This window comes from Schistosoma mansoni (genome assembly GCF_000237925.1).
Source record: "Schistosoma mansoni, WGS project CABG00000000 data, supercontig 0266, strain Puerto Rico, whole genome shotgun sequence".
In the NCBI taxonomy this organism is placed as follows: Eukaryota; Metazoa; Platyhelminthes; class Trematoda; order Strigeidida; family Schistosomatidae; genus Schistosoma; species Schistosoma mansoni.
The window spans coordinates 72,516-87,875 of NW_017386129.1; the positions used below are offsets into that span (position 1 = coordinate 72,516).

The 15,360-nt window shown below is 34.7% G+C and overlaps 1 protein-coding gene across 1 annotated transcript in view; it reads right to left on the reverse strand.

Moving 5' to 3' along the window:
- Positions 1-6,557: 6,557 nt before the first annotated feature.
- Smp_124780 (hypothetical protein) overlaps positions 6,558-15,360 on the reverse strand; it is a gene marked incomplete at its 3' end in the record, with an annotated part of 36,246 nt that continues 27,443 nt past the window's right edge. The window contains exons 17-20 of the mRNA XM_018792483.1: positions 14,879-15,264; positions 11,584-11,832; positions 9,701-9,863; positions 6,558-6,589 (exon numbers count right to left, since the gene is read on the reverse strand). Of these exons, the coding sequence (XP_018644114.1) occupies positions 6,558-6,589; positions 9,701-9,863; positions 11,584-11,832; positions 14,879-15,264 (830 nt within the window). The remainder of the gene's footprint in view (positions 6,590-9,700; positions 9,864-11,583; positions 11,833-14,878; positions 15,265-15,360) is intronic.

Genomic DNA, 15,360 nt, shown 5'->3' on the forward strand with positions numbered 1-15,360 from the left:
AATTGACTCACGCTTTCAACTATGAAAATACTAAATCTCCACAAACAAAACCCCTTCTGATAAAAATGATGTGTTCTTAATCTTAACAAAACATGATTGTTCAGAGAAAAAATTCAGAGTTCTATGTTTTTAATGTGACAAAAAATGGAAGGATAGATTATAGTGCTGTGAAGGAAATGATTATAGATTTGAGTTACTTTTTGATTGTGCTATAACGAGGTAGTTTTAGATAATGTACTTTTAATATCAACGACAGTGATAAGTAATAAGAATAATGTTAAATGAAGTGTGTAGTAGTCTATAGGTAAAATCCTTATAAAGATACCTACAGATCGTAGTTTCGTTACCTGGAAAGGTCGTTGGTGTACACTGATGAGAATTCTTAAACTAGGAGGGAACAGATGTTTAGTGATTCTTGACTTTTAATGATTCTCAAGCTGATGTAGTACCGTTATGAAAACTTATGAATATTTATTAATTTGGACTGGAATTCAGTGACTTTCCCATTCAGGGTTTGCTAACATTATTATTCACTGGTAAAATGAAGGAAGTAAAAACAAACTCAGAAAATCTTTTAGGTGATTCAGATAAGGGCTAATATTGTGCCATAGTTAGTAATAACAGCGTTATTTGTCTAAAATCAACACAATTTTACTCAATATGACACCTGGACTGACATTGCAATCTGTTCTCTTGAAAATTTGAACTTAACAAAAACCATACAAATATGAAACCAACGGTACTTCTAAATGGGAATGGCTATCTTTATATGCACCACAGTAAATTATCAACAATGGTATTGCTAAATAAACAAAAGTTTGATGGGTTAAAATCAATAATTTTGGAGATTACACAGCCAATTAAATAAGAATATGTAAAATATATTTTAAAATGTTGTACATTGAATTCGATAGAAACAACCATGAGTTGATTTAATGGATTTTCTGTTCATTATACATAAACATTAGATATTGATGTAGCTTTCTATATATGACCAGTAATTCGATAAGAACATAGAGTTAATCACTTTAATTGAATATTGTGTCAACATACTTACGGTTAACGTTCAGAAGACAGTATAAAAAAGCCAGCATTTTTGTTGTAAATGTACTTTTGATCAATTAATTTAGGTTCATTAGAAAACTCAACTTACTTACGCCTGTCACCCCCAATAGAGATTCCATGTAGGGAATTGCCTTGTGAAGCATTTGGGTGATTTCCTCAATGTGTGTCCTATCCACTTGCAGCGCTTCTTCATGATTTCTTCTTCCGCTGGAATCTGGTTTGTTCTCTCCCAGAGTACGTTGTTGCTGATAATGTCTGACCAACGGATCCGAAGTATTTAGCGTAGACAAATGTTAATAAACATTTTTTTCCTCTGGATGATGGCTTTCGTAGTTCTCCAAGTTTCCGCCCCATACAGTAGAACTCCGCCTGGAGCCTCTCTAGAGCTACTGCCGGTCCAAAGCCTGGATAAAGGAGGAGGGTTGGGCATGGAGTTAGCGACCCCATCCTGTAGAAAACTAACTCGCTAAAAAAACGCTAACCAGAAAAAAACCAACTGATACGATGTAACAGGCTAATGGTTAATAACTTGAACTTCATGACTTATTATTATTATATAACTTGTTCAGCAAAATCACATAATAGTACATTTTAACCGAAAGAAACGACTTAGTGAAAAAAAACGGAAAACTCTCAGATAATACCTAGAAGATTGCAGCATCTTTGTCAAACACGTAACAGTCAAATGATATGAGATGTTATCAACAGTTTCAGTTCATGTGAACAAACGCAACTCCGACTGAAATAATATCGGAAGTTTAAAAGCATTTTGATATTGTATCGGTTCATCAATATAGCCCCCAAATGCCCTGGTACGGCCGAGAGTGGGGAGAGTCTACTCTCCCTCTCGAAATGCTCGCACATGGCCAGCGAATATATAGCCTCTGCCAGGGAAGTCCTACTCACTGCCTTCTCGTGGCGGGGGTGTTGTTTACGAAAGTGAGAGGACGAAAAGCGAATGTCCGGCGCTTTAACCGGGTTGGTGGACACGGAGGGTCCACCTAGGGGAGTTGGAAAACCCTGATTCCAAACCAATGGTGCACATGGACTTCAGTATCCTGATGGAACGAATGGCGAATGAACCTGCTGTTGGTCACCGGCTACCATGGGACTGCATCTCCTCACGATGCTCCATTGCCTTGTGGATCAGACCTTTTGGTCAAAGGCTCGGGGTGTGGCCCCCTAAGAAAACCACCTGCTTCGGTTTGGGCACCCGGGCAGTATCACAGCCCACACACACAAATAGTGTGGCGCATATGTACCTGGTGCCCTTTTGTACCAATATATATGTGTTTAAATAAATAAATAAATCATCAATATAATCTTATTTCTAAAAATAGAAGCGTTCTTCCGACATTCAGAAAGGACTTTTTTTAGGCATTTCAGATTTGACCTTCAATACATAATAATGGAAAGTATAATTGTACAGTAAATCTGTAAAATATCAAGTGAGGGATAAGAGTAGAGTATGATGAAATGTAAACTAGTACAGAGGAAACAGATTGCCTGAAAACACTTGATTCATACTGAATAAAATTTTATACAAAAGTGATTGTTATATTACGTAGGACATCCTGGATCTAGATTTCTGCACAGTTGCAACTTTTTGGTGAATTTCAACGTCTGTGAATCAAAAATCCACGAATTAATGCAATTTTTCTGTTTATTTTACATCGAAGGTTGAGGAACAAAATTTTAGATTACTTAAAGGAGTGACTTTATTAAAAAATTGATTCATAGAACCTAATCAGTATTAAGGATGATCTCATGTAACACAAGTTACCGTTTAGTGACTGACTATTGTGAGTACATTTTAAAACAGGTTCTGGATATATAAATGGTTACGTTACAGAGAGCAACTGTACAGATACTTTTAAACTGATTGACTAACTGTTCATAACAACTGAATCCGTGTGGAAACTTTTTAAAAAAAATTATGTAACTTTAATGTAAGAAATCATATAACATTAAATGATTGATTCACACTGACTTGAAAATCAATGACAAACAATTTAACTAGGGTGTTTTTTCCGACTATTATTTGAATAACACGTAGGTTCCCTGTCTGGTATAATCACAGAGTGATTAAGTTTGCTTGTTCATTGTCTAATTATACAGATTTGAAAGCGTGAGTCAGTTGAAGCTGTACCACCAGGAAAAACCTGAAAGCACTGGACGGCCGTTTCGTCCTATTGTGGGACTCCTCAGCAGTGCGCATCCACGACCTCGCCTCGCGAGATTCGAACCCAGGACCTAACAGTCTCACGCCAGAGTACTTAACCGATAGACCACTTAGCCGGCATCCGATGGTGTTTATGTCTAACTCCAACCGATCCACGAAGTTGAGCAACCGTTCACCAATTGTCTTCAGTGAGTTTCTATCTCACAACAGACGTGGTTTGAAGTCCACTGGTCACTGCTTCTCACTAGAACTCCTGGATTTACCTCTCGACGTCAGTCATTAGGACAAAACGGCCGTCTAGTGCTTCCAGGTTTTCCGTGGTGGTCTAGCTTCAATGGACTCACGCTTTCAAATATGAAAATACTAAATCTCCACAGAACCCCTTCTGATAATGATACAGAGTTAGTTTTAGGTGAATTAACTTAACAGTAAGTAAACTGAAATATTTATGGTAGATAATGTGACATTTTTAAAATAATAGATGAAAGTATCAGTACATAACAACAAATAGCCAAACTTATCAATTCATCTGTTAACTGATTGATGACTTGAGATATCCAACTTCTAATCAGGTCTCAATTTCACTTCAGCTAAAATTGCTTAAGTTAGTTTAGTTATTTAATCTTTATTGTACATTCCAAAGATTTTAATGTTGAAATAGACACAATTAAATATTAAACAATCTATAATCATCAGCGAACAGAAAAACAAGCTGAATTATATTATTAATTAAATAGTGAATAATACAAACGGAAAGAGGCGGAAAATTAGAAACAAATAACGGGTGTGAAAATAATGCTAATGATAACAAAATTAAAATAATAATGTCATTTGTTAAGTTATATCCGGCCATGGAAGGGATAGGGGGGTTACAAATGTCGTCTGTACACATCAATGGGGGTGGAATGTACGAATTCCTATGGCTTCACCTATATGAAGGGGACGGGAACGAACTCCGTTGGGAAATGATGGAGGAATACGATAAATCACTCGAAATGATTTCCATTTATCTACATTATGACCACTATCAATTAGATGTGCCAAGATGAAACTGCGTATTGATTTTATCTGGTCGTTTCCGAACCATGCTGGTAGACGTTTAATCATTCGTGAAGTGTATTATTGAATAAGTTTTTTATAGAATTGATTCCAAACTCAGATCACTATGTGGTTTATTTATTGAATAAATAATCAGTGTACACTCTTACTTACCAAAAATAGTGCGATTCTGGGTCAGATATAACTTTATTTTGATCATAATACTGATAACAGTGATGATTGAAATTTCCGTTAAATGAAAGTTATTCAGTACTATCTTATTCTGTAGAATATCCTTTTTTTTGTTTAGTTTTCTAATTCTTTTCTTTTTATTACTAAATTGCTTCTCATAATCTTGATCACGTTCAGATAAAAGTAACATAACTTGCTTTCACTCGAAGTTAAGAAATATTAATTTGTCGTATTAGAACTCACCGTTCTTTTTCATAATTGTACATTCAGAAATCTGTTCGATGAAGTTTTATTTCGATTGAACGATTTGTTACTTAACTCGAAGGCCAAACGATTCGTTTCAAATAAATTTATCATTTGAAGACTTAATTGTTATCATTCTGAGAATAGTTACCACATGAGTTGTACAGTACTTGATATCTCTACTGTTTTGATTTTTAGCGTTTTTCCCACTAATTTCATTTGACTTTTTAAGTTGATGACTTCTTTATTGCTTTAAGGCAGTGTGGTGACAGAACAAGTGTAAGTACATTGTCTTTAGTAACATCACACTTTTATTGATTCACGATCTACGCAATTCAGTTTACCTGTGACTGAAGATATCTGGAGTATATTTTAGAACAGTACTAGATGTCAGTTATATTAACTAGGTAAAGGTCTAGGATTTTCCGAAAAAACAATTTGAAGTTTTTTCGATTATTTAGAAATGAAATAGACACAAAATTTCGGGACAGAATGTAAGTGCAACTACACGTCACTCAATCTATATGGCTTACTATTTCATTGTTTGAAATTCATTTTCGAATATATGATAAAGTATCAATATACACTAGCTAAAATAACAGAGGAGTAAGTTATTAAATTATTTATTTTTACTGATTTGTCAATTCGACCGCGATGTCTATTTTGATGGTGAACAGCTTTTAATGTCAATATTGAAAATATGCAGTTATTTGTACGAATATTCATGTTAAAAAGAATGGTTTGACGAAAATTGGGCACGGTGTATAGAGAAGACTTCGGTTATGAATATTATATTTGAAATAGCTTCAGCAGTTAAATTGATCACTGAAGTCGAGACCTTATAAAAACTGAATTTTCTTATCAATAATAAATAGTGCGCGGTAAAATTTTGGGGACAGTTAAGACGAAGACCAAGAAAATATCATCAGTATTTCATGCTTTATTCTAAAATACTATGTTAGGTGCATATTGTACACTCTCAATCTTCGATCATTATTATTCGTAACTATTTTACAAAATGAACAGGCCTATAGTACTTTTTAAACAATGCCATACTACTTTGTTTACGTTTTTTCGACTGCCTAAATTCAAATACTTAACGATTGTCGAAAATCGATTTATAGTAAGAATTTGGTTGGCCTATTTTATAAAACAGTCACTGCTCACTTATCGAATAATCCTATTAAATTACAAAAGAATTAAAGAGGACATACTGTCTGACCGAAAATAAGATGATCAGATACAAATATTATTTCTTAGACATCTTAGTTTAACACCAATTACATACGGAAACAAAACGTGAGTATGATGTAATTTTTTAAATTCTGATTTAAGTAGATTTGATAATGTTATTGATATAAGACATTCATAGGTATATAACATTTTATTAGTATTAGCATAAAATATTTGTCCAACTGATTCCACTACAAGAGATATATATTACAAAAAATTAATGCCATTGAATTGAGGGAATTCGGCGGACAGAAACGGGAATTCAAATTCACAGAACATTAATTGCACACAAAGATTTCCATGAATTAAAATAATCTTAATAATTCTTGATATATGACTGACACCATTTAGTCTGAGGTGAGGATCGAATAACATGACAGTGAATATCTACCCAACTCCGCCTGCAGCTCCTCTAGGGGCTACTACCGGTCCCAAGCCCGGATAAATGAGGAGGGTTGGGTATGGGGTTAGCGACCCCATCCTATAGGAAACCAACTCGCTAAAAAAACGCTAACCAGAATGTTTACCCACTGGTACCTTACAACTTGGTTTTATGTAAGTGGTCCTAATTCACACTGACCAAGCAAATTTACTAATCTCGTCATCAATTAGTTTTATGGTATTCGTAAAACACATCTGAAATGTAAGATTTCGAAAATCAAGAGAAATAATATGAAATTACCTAACTTATCGTAAAACCAGCGTCAAACACACCAATTTTCCTCAAGTAAATAACCGGACAAATAAGGAAAAAGATTAATAGGAAGAAGAAATATTTCTTTCTTCTGTTCATATTTTTTACTAATTGTGTGAATGGAATTTTTCACTTAACTAAATGAGAAGAAAGTTACAAGATTCATGCTAAGAAGGAAGTTTCAAGTGTGTATAGTTAGAAATTAGCGTAAATAAATTATGCGGATTGGTAAAAAGAAAACTTCAAGGAACATTGCAGATGGAAAAAAAGCTTATGAGCCAATTTATTGCATCAAAAAAGTTTGGTAAAATGACTGCGAAAAAATCACTACTGATATTTCCTTTCAAATACTTAATATTAGCAAGTCCTATAATATAAAGAATACAACTAGGTAATGCGATGCCGAATTTGGAAAATAGATTTAATGATTTAAGAGGTTCGTATATTTGGTTGCTTTGATAATTTTGGACAAAACATGTGTAGAATTAGATCAGTTGATTCCATATGACTACTTTTTGTCAGTTGCAAAGTTTAGTTACGATGAATAACACGATAGGAAGCAGAGAGTTGCCTTAGCTCATGATTTGAGATGAATGTTCGAAACCCGGTAGAATATACTCAACTCTGTATAGTTGGGTTATTCTCAGAAGTCTCTGGTGACTATTTTTTAGATAATGTAATATAACTACCAAGGCACGTGACCCACAGTGTAGTACTAAACGTTCGTAAGGAAGTAAATATCAGTTATGGCTAGCAGTATAATCCAGGATGCATTCCGCTCTATTCGAGGCTCGTCAGCCGGATATGCCTATATCCGAGACCCAAACTCAACGTACTATCCACTGATTCCAGTTAACTACCAGCTTGTGCATTAGAGCTTGAAGTCACTAATTTCTAGTCTAAACCATGTTGGCAGATGCAGACTACCTGGTTGGGGTCCGCGCGACTATCGTAACCAAAGGTCGGAGACTTTAGGTGACATGGCTCAGAATCGATCACAATGGCGTAGGTGTGTATACTCTTTATCTTCCCCTAAACCTTGAGATTAAAATTGCTTCATAACTTTCTTCCTTCCTATACTATATCCTTACATACAACTTTGCTTTTATATATTAACACCACTAGATTAACTACTTATATGAATTCGATGCTCATCTTATTGTGCTAACGAGGTATGGCAACTTGAACCGATGCATATATGTGCCTGGTCCTACGTTGTAGCTAACTAACTAATAACTAACTGTGCAACTGCAGTCAATTTCTTTTTTTAATAGTTTGAATCTTCCTCTAATATTAAGGATTGAACTTTGACCAATCTCATTTCAAAATACATGCACCCTGAAGGGATTGTCTCGATATTTCCATTAGGTCAAAGAAAAGGAAACGTATGTTACGGATTCCACTGCTAACCACTATCAGTCTATACTGAAATACTAGTGACTTAATAGTCATATCAAGGCGATCTGTACAGGCTGTACATATACCAGAAAGAAACTGATTCAATTCTTAACGTCAACAGAAAGATTGGAAAACTTAAAAATAAATATTTAATCTACAAAGTTCGAAAATACGTAGGCACCAAATGATCTTTCTAATTCACTAGAAGAAAATTGTGATTTTTGAAGAAACATGTGTCGGTCTGCACCAAGGTGTATGCAGCATTAATGAAACAGTGACTCAACTCATTTATCGCAACAGACAATACACATCAGTCAGTAAGTAAAAAGACGCTTAGTATATTTTAAAATCCAAATTGGTTTATTGATACATTAATTTTGAGGGTCATTAAGTGAAGATTATAAATTGATCAAAAATATAATAATCAATCAAACTACGAAACTTCAAATGTAACAATTAAAGATGTACGTCTTTTAATATGTAACACTTAAGAATCCTTCTCAATGTATATGCAACTACATAGTTTCACAATTCACCCTATTTAGTTCGAATTTAGCAGAAAAATTACAGTTAACATTTACACATAACTCATGGTCAGAACACACACATAGACGATTTTTGTATAACTATCAACTAAAAAATCGACGAAATAAGTCATCAAACAATCAGACTAAATGGTACAAGGAACCAATTTTCAAGTAGACCTACTATTACGTATCATAAGTAAAAAGAGGAATTTTTTGTGGGATAGATGAAATATAGCTAGCAGTGAGATCCAGGATGTTTGTCTCGTTCTGTTTCAGATTCATCAACTGGATGTACCCGAATCTCAAAAACGATGTTTACTGGGTAAACTTTGAGATACAGGTACATCCAACTAACGAATCTAAAATAGGACAAAACGCACACTCTAGATTCCATTGCTGGTCACATTCGATTTATTTTACATAGACTTGTGACATATTGACTACATTGAGGTAATCTGAATATGGTAAACATATGACAACTAAGACCGATCAAAATTCAGTCAAAAGTATCACAGGATGGATAAATAAAACCCATTGCAAACTAAATTAAAAACAAGGTATCAGAGAGGAGTAATCATGTTATTTAATAAATTAGTTACATTCATTGATTATAACACATATTTATCAGTCGTTTTTGCGTTCTTCCTTCAGTCAATCCATATTGGTCTTTGTTCAGTTATAACACTATACATTAATTTGAATAAATATACATATAATATTAATAATAAAATGTACCCCAATTCAACTCCATACACCAACTATATACACAATAAGAGAATAGCAGTAATATCTTGGGTAACTTACGTAACTAATACGAAAATAAAAAACAAAAAAAGCGCCAAACGCAAACACATATTAACATACACATACAGAAATAGATATGAAAGGATTAAAATCAAATGATCAGTGAAAAGAGACAACAAACAAACTAGTGGACAAGAAATAATTAGAAATTAAAATTTATAGTTTGTATTTCTTTTTCAGAGAAAAAGATTTAATAGTGCATCTTGAAGAAATTTACACTTGCACATAATCTCTTCGTATAATAATGATAATAAATTTATAATAATAATTAGGTGTATGCTATATCGTTGGTAGCATATGGCGGTTCGTCAATAAGTTGTCGACAATTCTGTGAAGTTGAATTGGAATTCGACGAAGATGTCAATGTTTCCAAATTTTGTCTAGCTTTTAGACGACGTGTACGATTACTTCGTTGATCTAAATCTTTAAGATATTGTTTAGCTAAACGCCATGCTTCCAATATTCGATGCATACGCTCTTGTAAAACCTACAAAAGTGGGACAGAGGGTAGAAGCAAACTTATGATTAGTAAAAAAACGATAAAATTTTTAACAAGTCTCACTCAATAGTGTTTATATATATACAAGATAACTAACAAACAGATAGGCGTTCACAGACGTGTGTTGATCCAAGTTGCCACACTACATTAGCACAACGAGATGAATGTAATACGATGAATCGCATAAGGTACTGAAATACTGTAGTAGTGATGATAATAAGACTAAACACTGAGAACATGGTTTGTGTTGGAGGAGTCTTAAAAATATACCTCTATGAGGCCCTGGAGGCCCAGAAAACTTGTTAGTCAATCAGCGTTGAATAGAATCTTCGCAAAAACACCTAAAACATACAGAATCACGTGCCACGGTTTTGATTGGATAATTACCTATGTGTCTACTATGGTCAGTATGTTTCCAGAAGGTTTCAAAAGCTTAAAACCGTCTGAAATAGTGTAAATACCCTCATTTTCCTGTACCTTAACTAGCTATGGAGTAAATCGTTCCTTTCACACTATGCACCTTTTCTTTAGTGTTCAATTTGTGTAGATTTAGCTCGGGAATATTAGAAAAGCTGTGGAAACCGATTCAAGCGTTTAGTTGGAAAATTTCAGTTTGAGATGACGGAAGATATATATTAGATAAGCCCAACAATAGTGATAATAAATACTGGAATTCAAAATTCAAAGAGAAATAAATACTTGATGCATTTACTCCATCGCTGCTGATTTAGAGAGATTTTACCCAACGTCTACTAACTAAGTGGTCGCCACCCATTAACAAAGCTCAGATCAATAATCAATGACTTCATGGACTGATGCCAAAAGAGATATATTCGAATTGTAAACTCGGTTCAAAGAGATTTAGTAGCATGAAAACATTACTGGATATTTGGACAGTGAAATGGTGATCACATATAAATTCAACTTCTTATAAAAGTGAAATTAAGGATAATTTCTAATGTAAAGGGATATGTTAAATCATATATCGTATAAAACCAAGCATATAGATTTAATTCATCTAGATATATTCATTCGTACAGTTTGGGTTTGTGCAATTTAATCTTGAACACTCTTAACCGCTTGATACAATTAACATGAATTTGAACAAAGAAGATTCTAAACTTATAAATATCATGAAAGTTATAGAAAAAAATAATGAACTAAAAGTTTGAACAATCTTTTGGAGTCAAATAATGACCAATGGATATAGGGATTTCAAAAGATTTAATTACTTTTTATTCTACCGTATTAAACGGTAATAAACAGTACATTTTTGTGAAATTAGTTCTCTCTATGAATTTAGATATAACCAGAACAAACATGGATGCAGAATAATATGAATTCATTATATTTCGTGGCTTCCCATCAGCTGCTTACAACCAAATATGTATTAAAATTTTACATTGAGGTAACATATAGTGTGAAACAATTGACATAGGTGAGTGAAAAGAATCGGAATAACAAAGATTATCAATCATATGTACATCCATGTTTGTTCTAGCTTTATTTAAGTACATTTTTGGTTAGGTTAAGAAGCCAACCAACATTAAAAATAAAATAGATGGATTAAAGTTATTTTCCCATATAAGACGTCATTTTCTATTAGCACCGAATATTTATGATCATTTACTTGAAATTGATTTCTGCTTAAAAAGAGCACCCTTGAAATAGAGATTTTGAAATTATAGGAACCTAAACATATTAGTACAGAGACATAAACAGAGATATAAAAATAACTTGCTTGACATTTAACATCAGAAGGTAGATCATAGAAACCCGCGATGGGGAAAAATGGCCCACCGAATCGTCTATGATTAGATATAGAACGGTCAACTGGATGATTTTGAAGCGACTTCGAGCAACTGGGCAATGGTGATGTACCGAGTGTTGAATGTGGAGATGTTGGAGGATGATAATGTGGGGATTCTAAAGCAGGAACTGGGGAATTTTCAGAACCCTAAAATAATTTTTTGTTTAGGAAATGAAATTATAGTTATGATAAGAAGGAAAAATATTCATAAAATTACTTGAAACAGTTAGTTTATATGAAGATGAGGAAGTTATATGGTGAATGTGTATTGTGCATTCTAAATAAAGAAATATGATAAAAGTCAGTGGAAATCATTGTAAGATTACGGAAACATTGTTGATTCTCTCACTGTATTCCTTCTCTTAAATAACATTAAAAACGAAATCCACGAAGTTTAAAATGAAACAAGCGTTTGATTTCAATGAAAGACTGATTCTTCAACAGTCGGTATAAACTAAACACTGACGGAATCATAAAATAAAGATCGACAAGGAACACCATATAATATATACATCATAATTGATATTCTGTAAGTTATTGCTTATGACAATGATAATTTATGCAGTATAGACAAAGACTGAGTTTTATGATTTTAGGCACTATTTATTTATTTATTTATTTAAACACATACATATTGGTACAAAAGGGCACCAGATACATATGCGCCACACAAAATAATGAAAGTAGGAAGAGAAGGGATGAAAAGATAAGGTGGACAGAAATGTACAACCGGAAGCCTCTTTCAGTTAAGAAAGTTAGAACCATTCTTTATGAAGAAAGTAAAAGAAGGTTACAGCAGGATCGCCACTGGCTTCTATTCTGAGCCATATCTGATAACGTCTCTAGCCACTGTGTTGCACCATCTCTCGGACCCCAACCAGGTAGTCGTGAAGGACCAACAGAAGCTAGCCCTTTGCAGCTCTCTTTCATGCTACGACACCATGTCATACACTGACCTCCTCTCCGCTTTTTCCAACCAGTCCCAGAGTCGGCAAATAATGCACGACGTGGAAGCCTCTGGGACGACATTCGTAAAACATGTCCAAGCCACCGAAGTCGGTGTTTCAAGATGGTGACACCAATTGGATTATCGTCTCTGCGCCCGGACACACGATGCCGAACCCCGAGCCTTTGACCTAAAGGTCTGATCCACAAGGCAGTGGAGCATCGTAGGGAGATGCAGTCCCATGGTAGCCGGTGACCAACGATTGGTTCGTACGCCATTTGTTCCTTCAGGATACTGGAACCCATGTGCACCATTGGTTTGGAATCAGGGTTTGCCAACTCCCCTAGGTGAACGCGCCGTGTCCACCAACCTGGTTAAAGCGCCGGACATTCGCTTTTCGTCCTCTCAATTTCGTAAACAACATCCCTTTTACGAGGAGGCAGTGAGTAGGACTTCCCTGGCAGAGGCTATAATACGCGTGGCCATATAAGAGCATTTCGAAAGGGAGAGCGGACTCTCTTCACTCTCGGCCGTACCAGGGCATTTGGGGCACTATGGATCAATGTTTAACGTATTTGGTTATAAAGTATGGAGAAAACAGCTTGTGTCAACATAAATAATGATGTCAATTCGGTTCCAAAGGATAGGGTTTACAACTGATCCACGTGAGAGCTTTCGTACTGTGTTTATAAAATATGACCTCTCTGAGTTAAGGATATCTAGTGATTCACTGCGTTCACTCATCATTGTTCCCAAAAGATTGCTGACATTCAGTGGTAATACCATGTTGGTAATTCGGAGGATCTCTACTGTGTTCAACCATAATTACGATAATTCGAAATGTTTCATCATGTTCGGTAGCTTGGATACGTTTTACAAATCTTATTCCAGCTGCTTTCACGTCATACATTGTTTGCTAACGATGGTCATTTTATGAAGTGACGCTATGGTATGTAGGTAGGCTATATAAGACTGACAACTTTTGGTCCGTCACAACTCCCGGATAGAGGTCCTAGAGATAATGCAACTCAGTTTATTGAGATAAATCAGATATAACTCAGACTGGGAGCTAATGATGATCCTGATGTAATTTTCTTTTACATTCCTCATAAAAGTGAGACAAACCTCTTTAACTGAGAGACAACTCTCTCAGTCATATTTTTAGTTGAACTGTATTTCTTATCACATACTTTTCTTCCTCACTTATTTCTACGTATTTAATGGTCCTTTCTTCGGCGCTTTAACCGGGTTAGTGGATACAGAGGATACACCTAGGGGAGTTCGAAAAACCCGGTTCCAAACCAATGGTGTACATGGGTTTCAGGATCCTGAAAGAGCAAATAGCGTATGGACCAATTATTTGTCACTGGCTACCATGGGACTACATCTCCTAACGTTTCTCCACTGCCTTGTAGATTAGACCTTTAGGTAAAAGGCTCGTGGAGTGGCCCCTTGAGAAAACCACCTGCTCCGGTTTGGGCGCCCGGGGAGTATTCCAGCACTCACACAAATCGGATGATAAGTGTGGCGCATATATATTTGGTGCCTCCTTGAACCAATGTTTATGTGTTTAAATAAATAGAATGAAATAATTAGAAGTATATATTTAAGCCTATATATATATCGATATCTACAAGAATTTAAAACTCCATCAAGTCATAATCGCTGGTATTCACCGTCTGACCAAGAATCACTAAGCAACAGCTTCAATTAGTAAAGGTTTATAATTTCCTACTGTTTGATATTCAAGATTGCAATAGATCAAGCTCCGTCGTTCTATGTGCATCGTGAGAGAACTGCCTCTATAGTATAGCCGTTTTGTCACAAGTTATGTTTTAAGAATACATTAATTGTGACTAACACTGATATTCAAGAAACCAGTGTTTTCCTATTTGGGACTACAGGCAGATTTATTTGCATCCAAGTTTCGATCTTCTCACTGCGACTAGAACCCAATACTTTTCCACACACTCTAATTGTTATTCATGAAGCTAGTAAATCTAGATTTTCAGGTATGATATTTATACCATTAGTAGCAATGTAATGACAAATTTATTTGGTGTAATGGCTTAGTCTTGCAAATGCGATTATATATTCACTACTTGATAAGATCATTTGTTGTAACAGTTAACGAAATAAAACAAATTCATTGTATTCTGTTCAATGGCTTAAAAATTATTTTATCTAAATCAAAATGAATCATGAGAAAATTAATAGATACAATAGTAAAAGTAATCAAATACATACTGTAGCACGATGTGGTGTTGAATGTATACGTTTATTCCCACGCTTATGTGAAGCATCAGTTGAATTACTGTTATTACTTGACCGTCTTATTCGACTACGCGATGATATCTTAGAAATACTGCCCTGTTCTAATTCAACAACTTTATCGTCATCCTGTTGTTGCTGTTCTGTTTCTTCTTCTTCTTCATCAATTGTAGGAAGCTCTGTATGAGGTTTATTCACAACTGTCACATTTAATTCTTCATTGTCGTTGACAATATCATCAACTGAATGATGATTTTCATCATTGGATAAAGTACTCATAGTTTCAGGTATATTATTAGCGTGTTGTTGAGTTTGATGACGATGATGATCATTGTCTATGCAACATTCTACATCTTCATCTTCTTTGCTTGAAGACAAGTGTAAATGAGTTTTTTCAGAAGACATAGTCAAATCATATGATAATCCATCCATGGGATCTGTGCTCATAGTTTGAACAG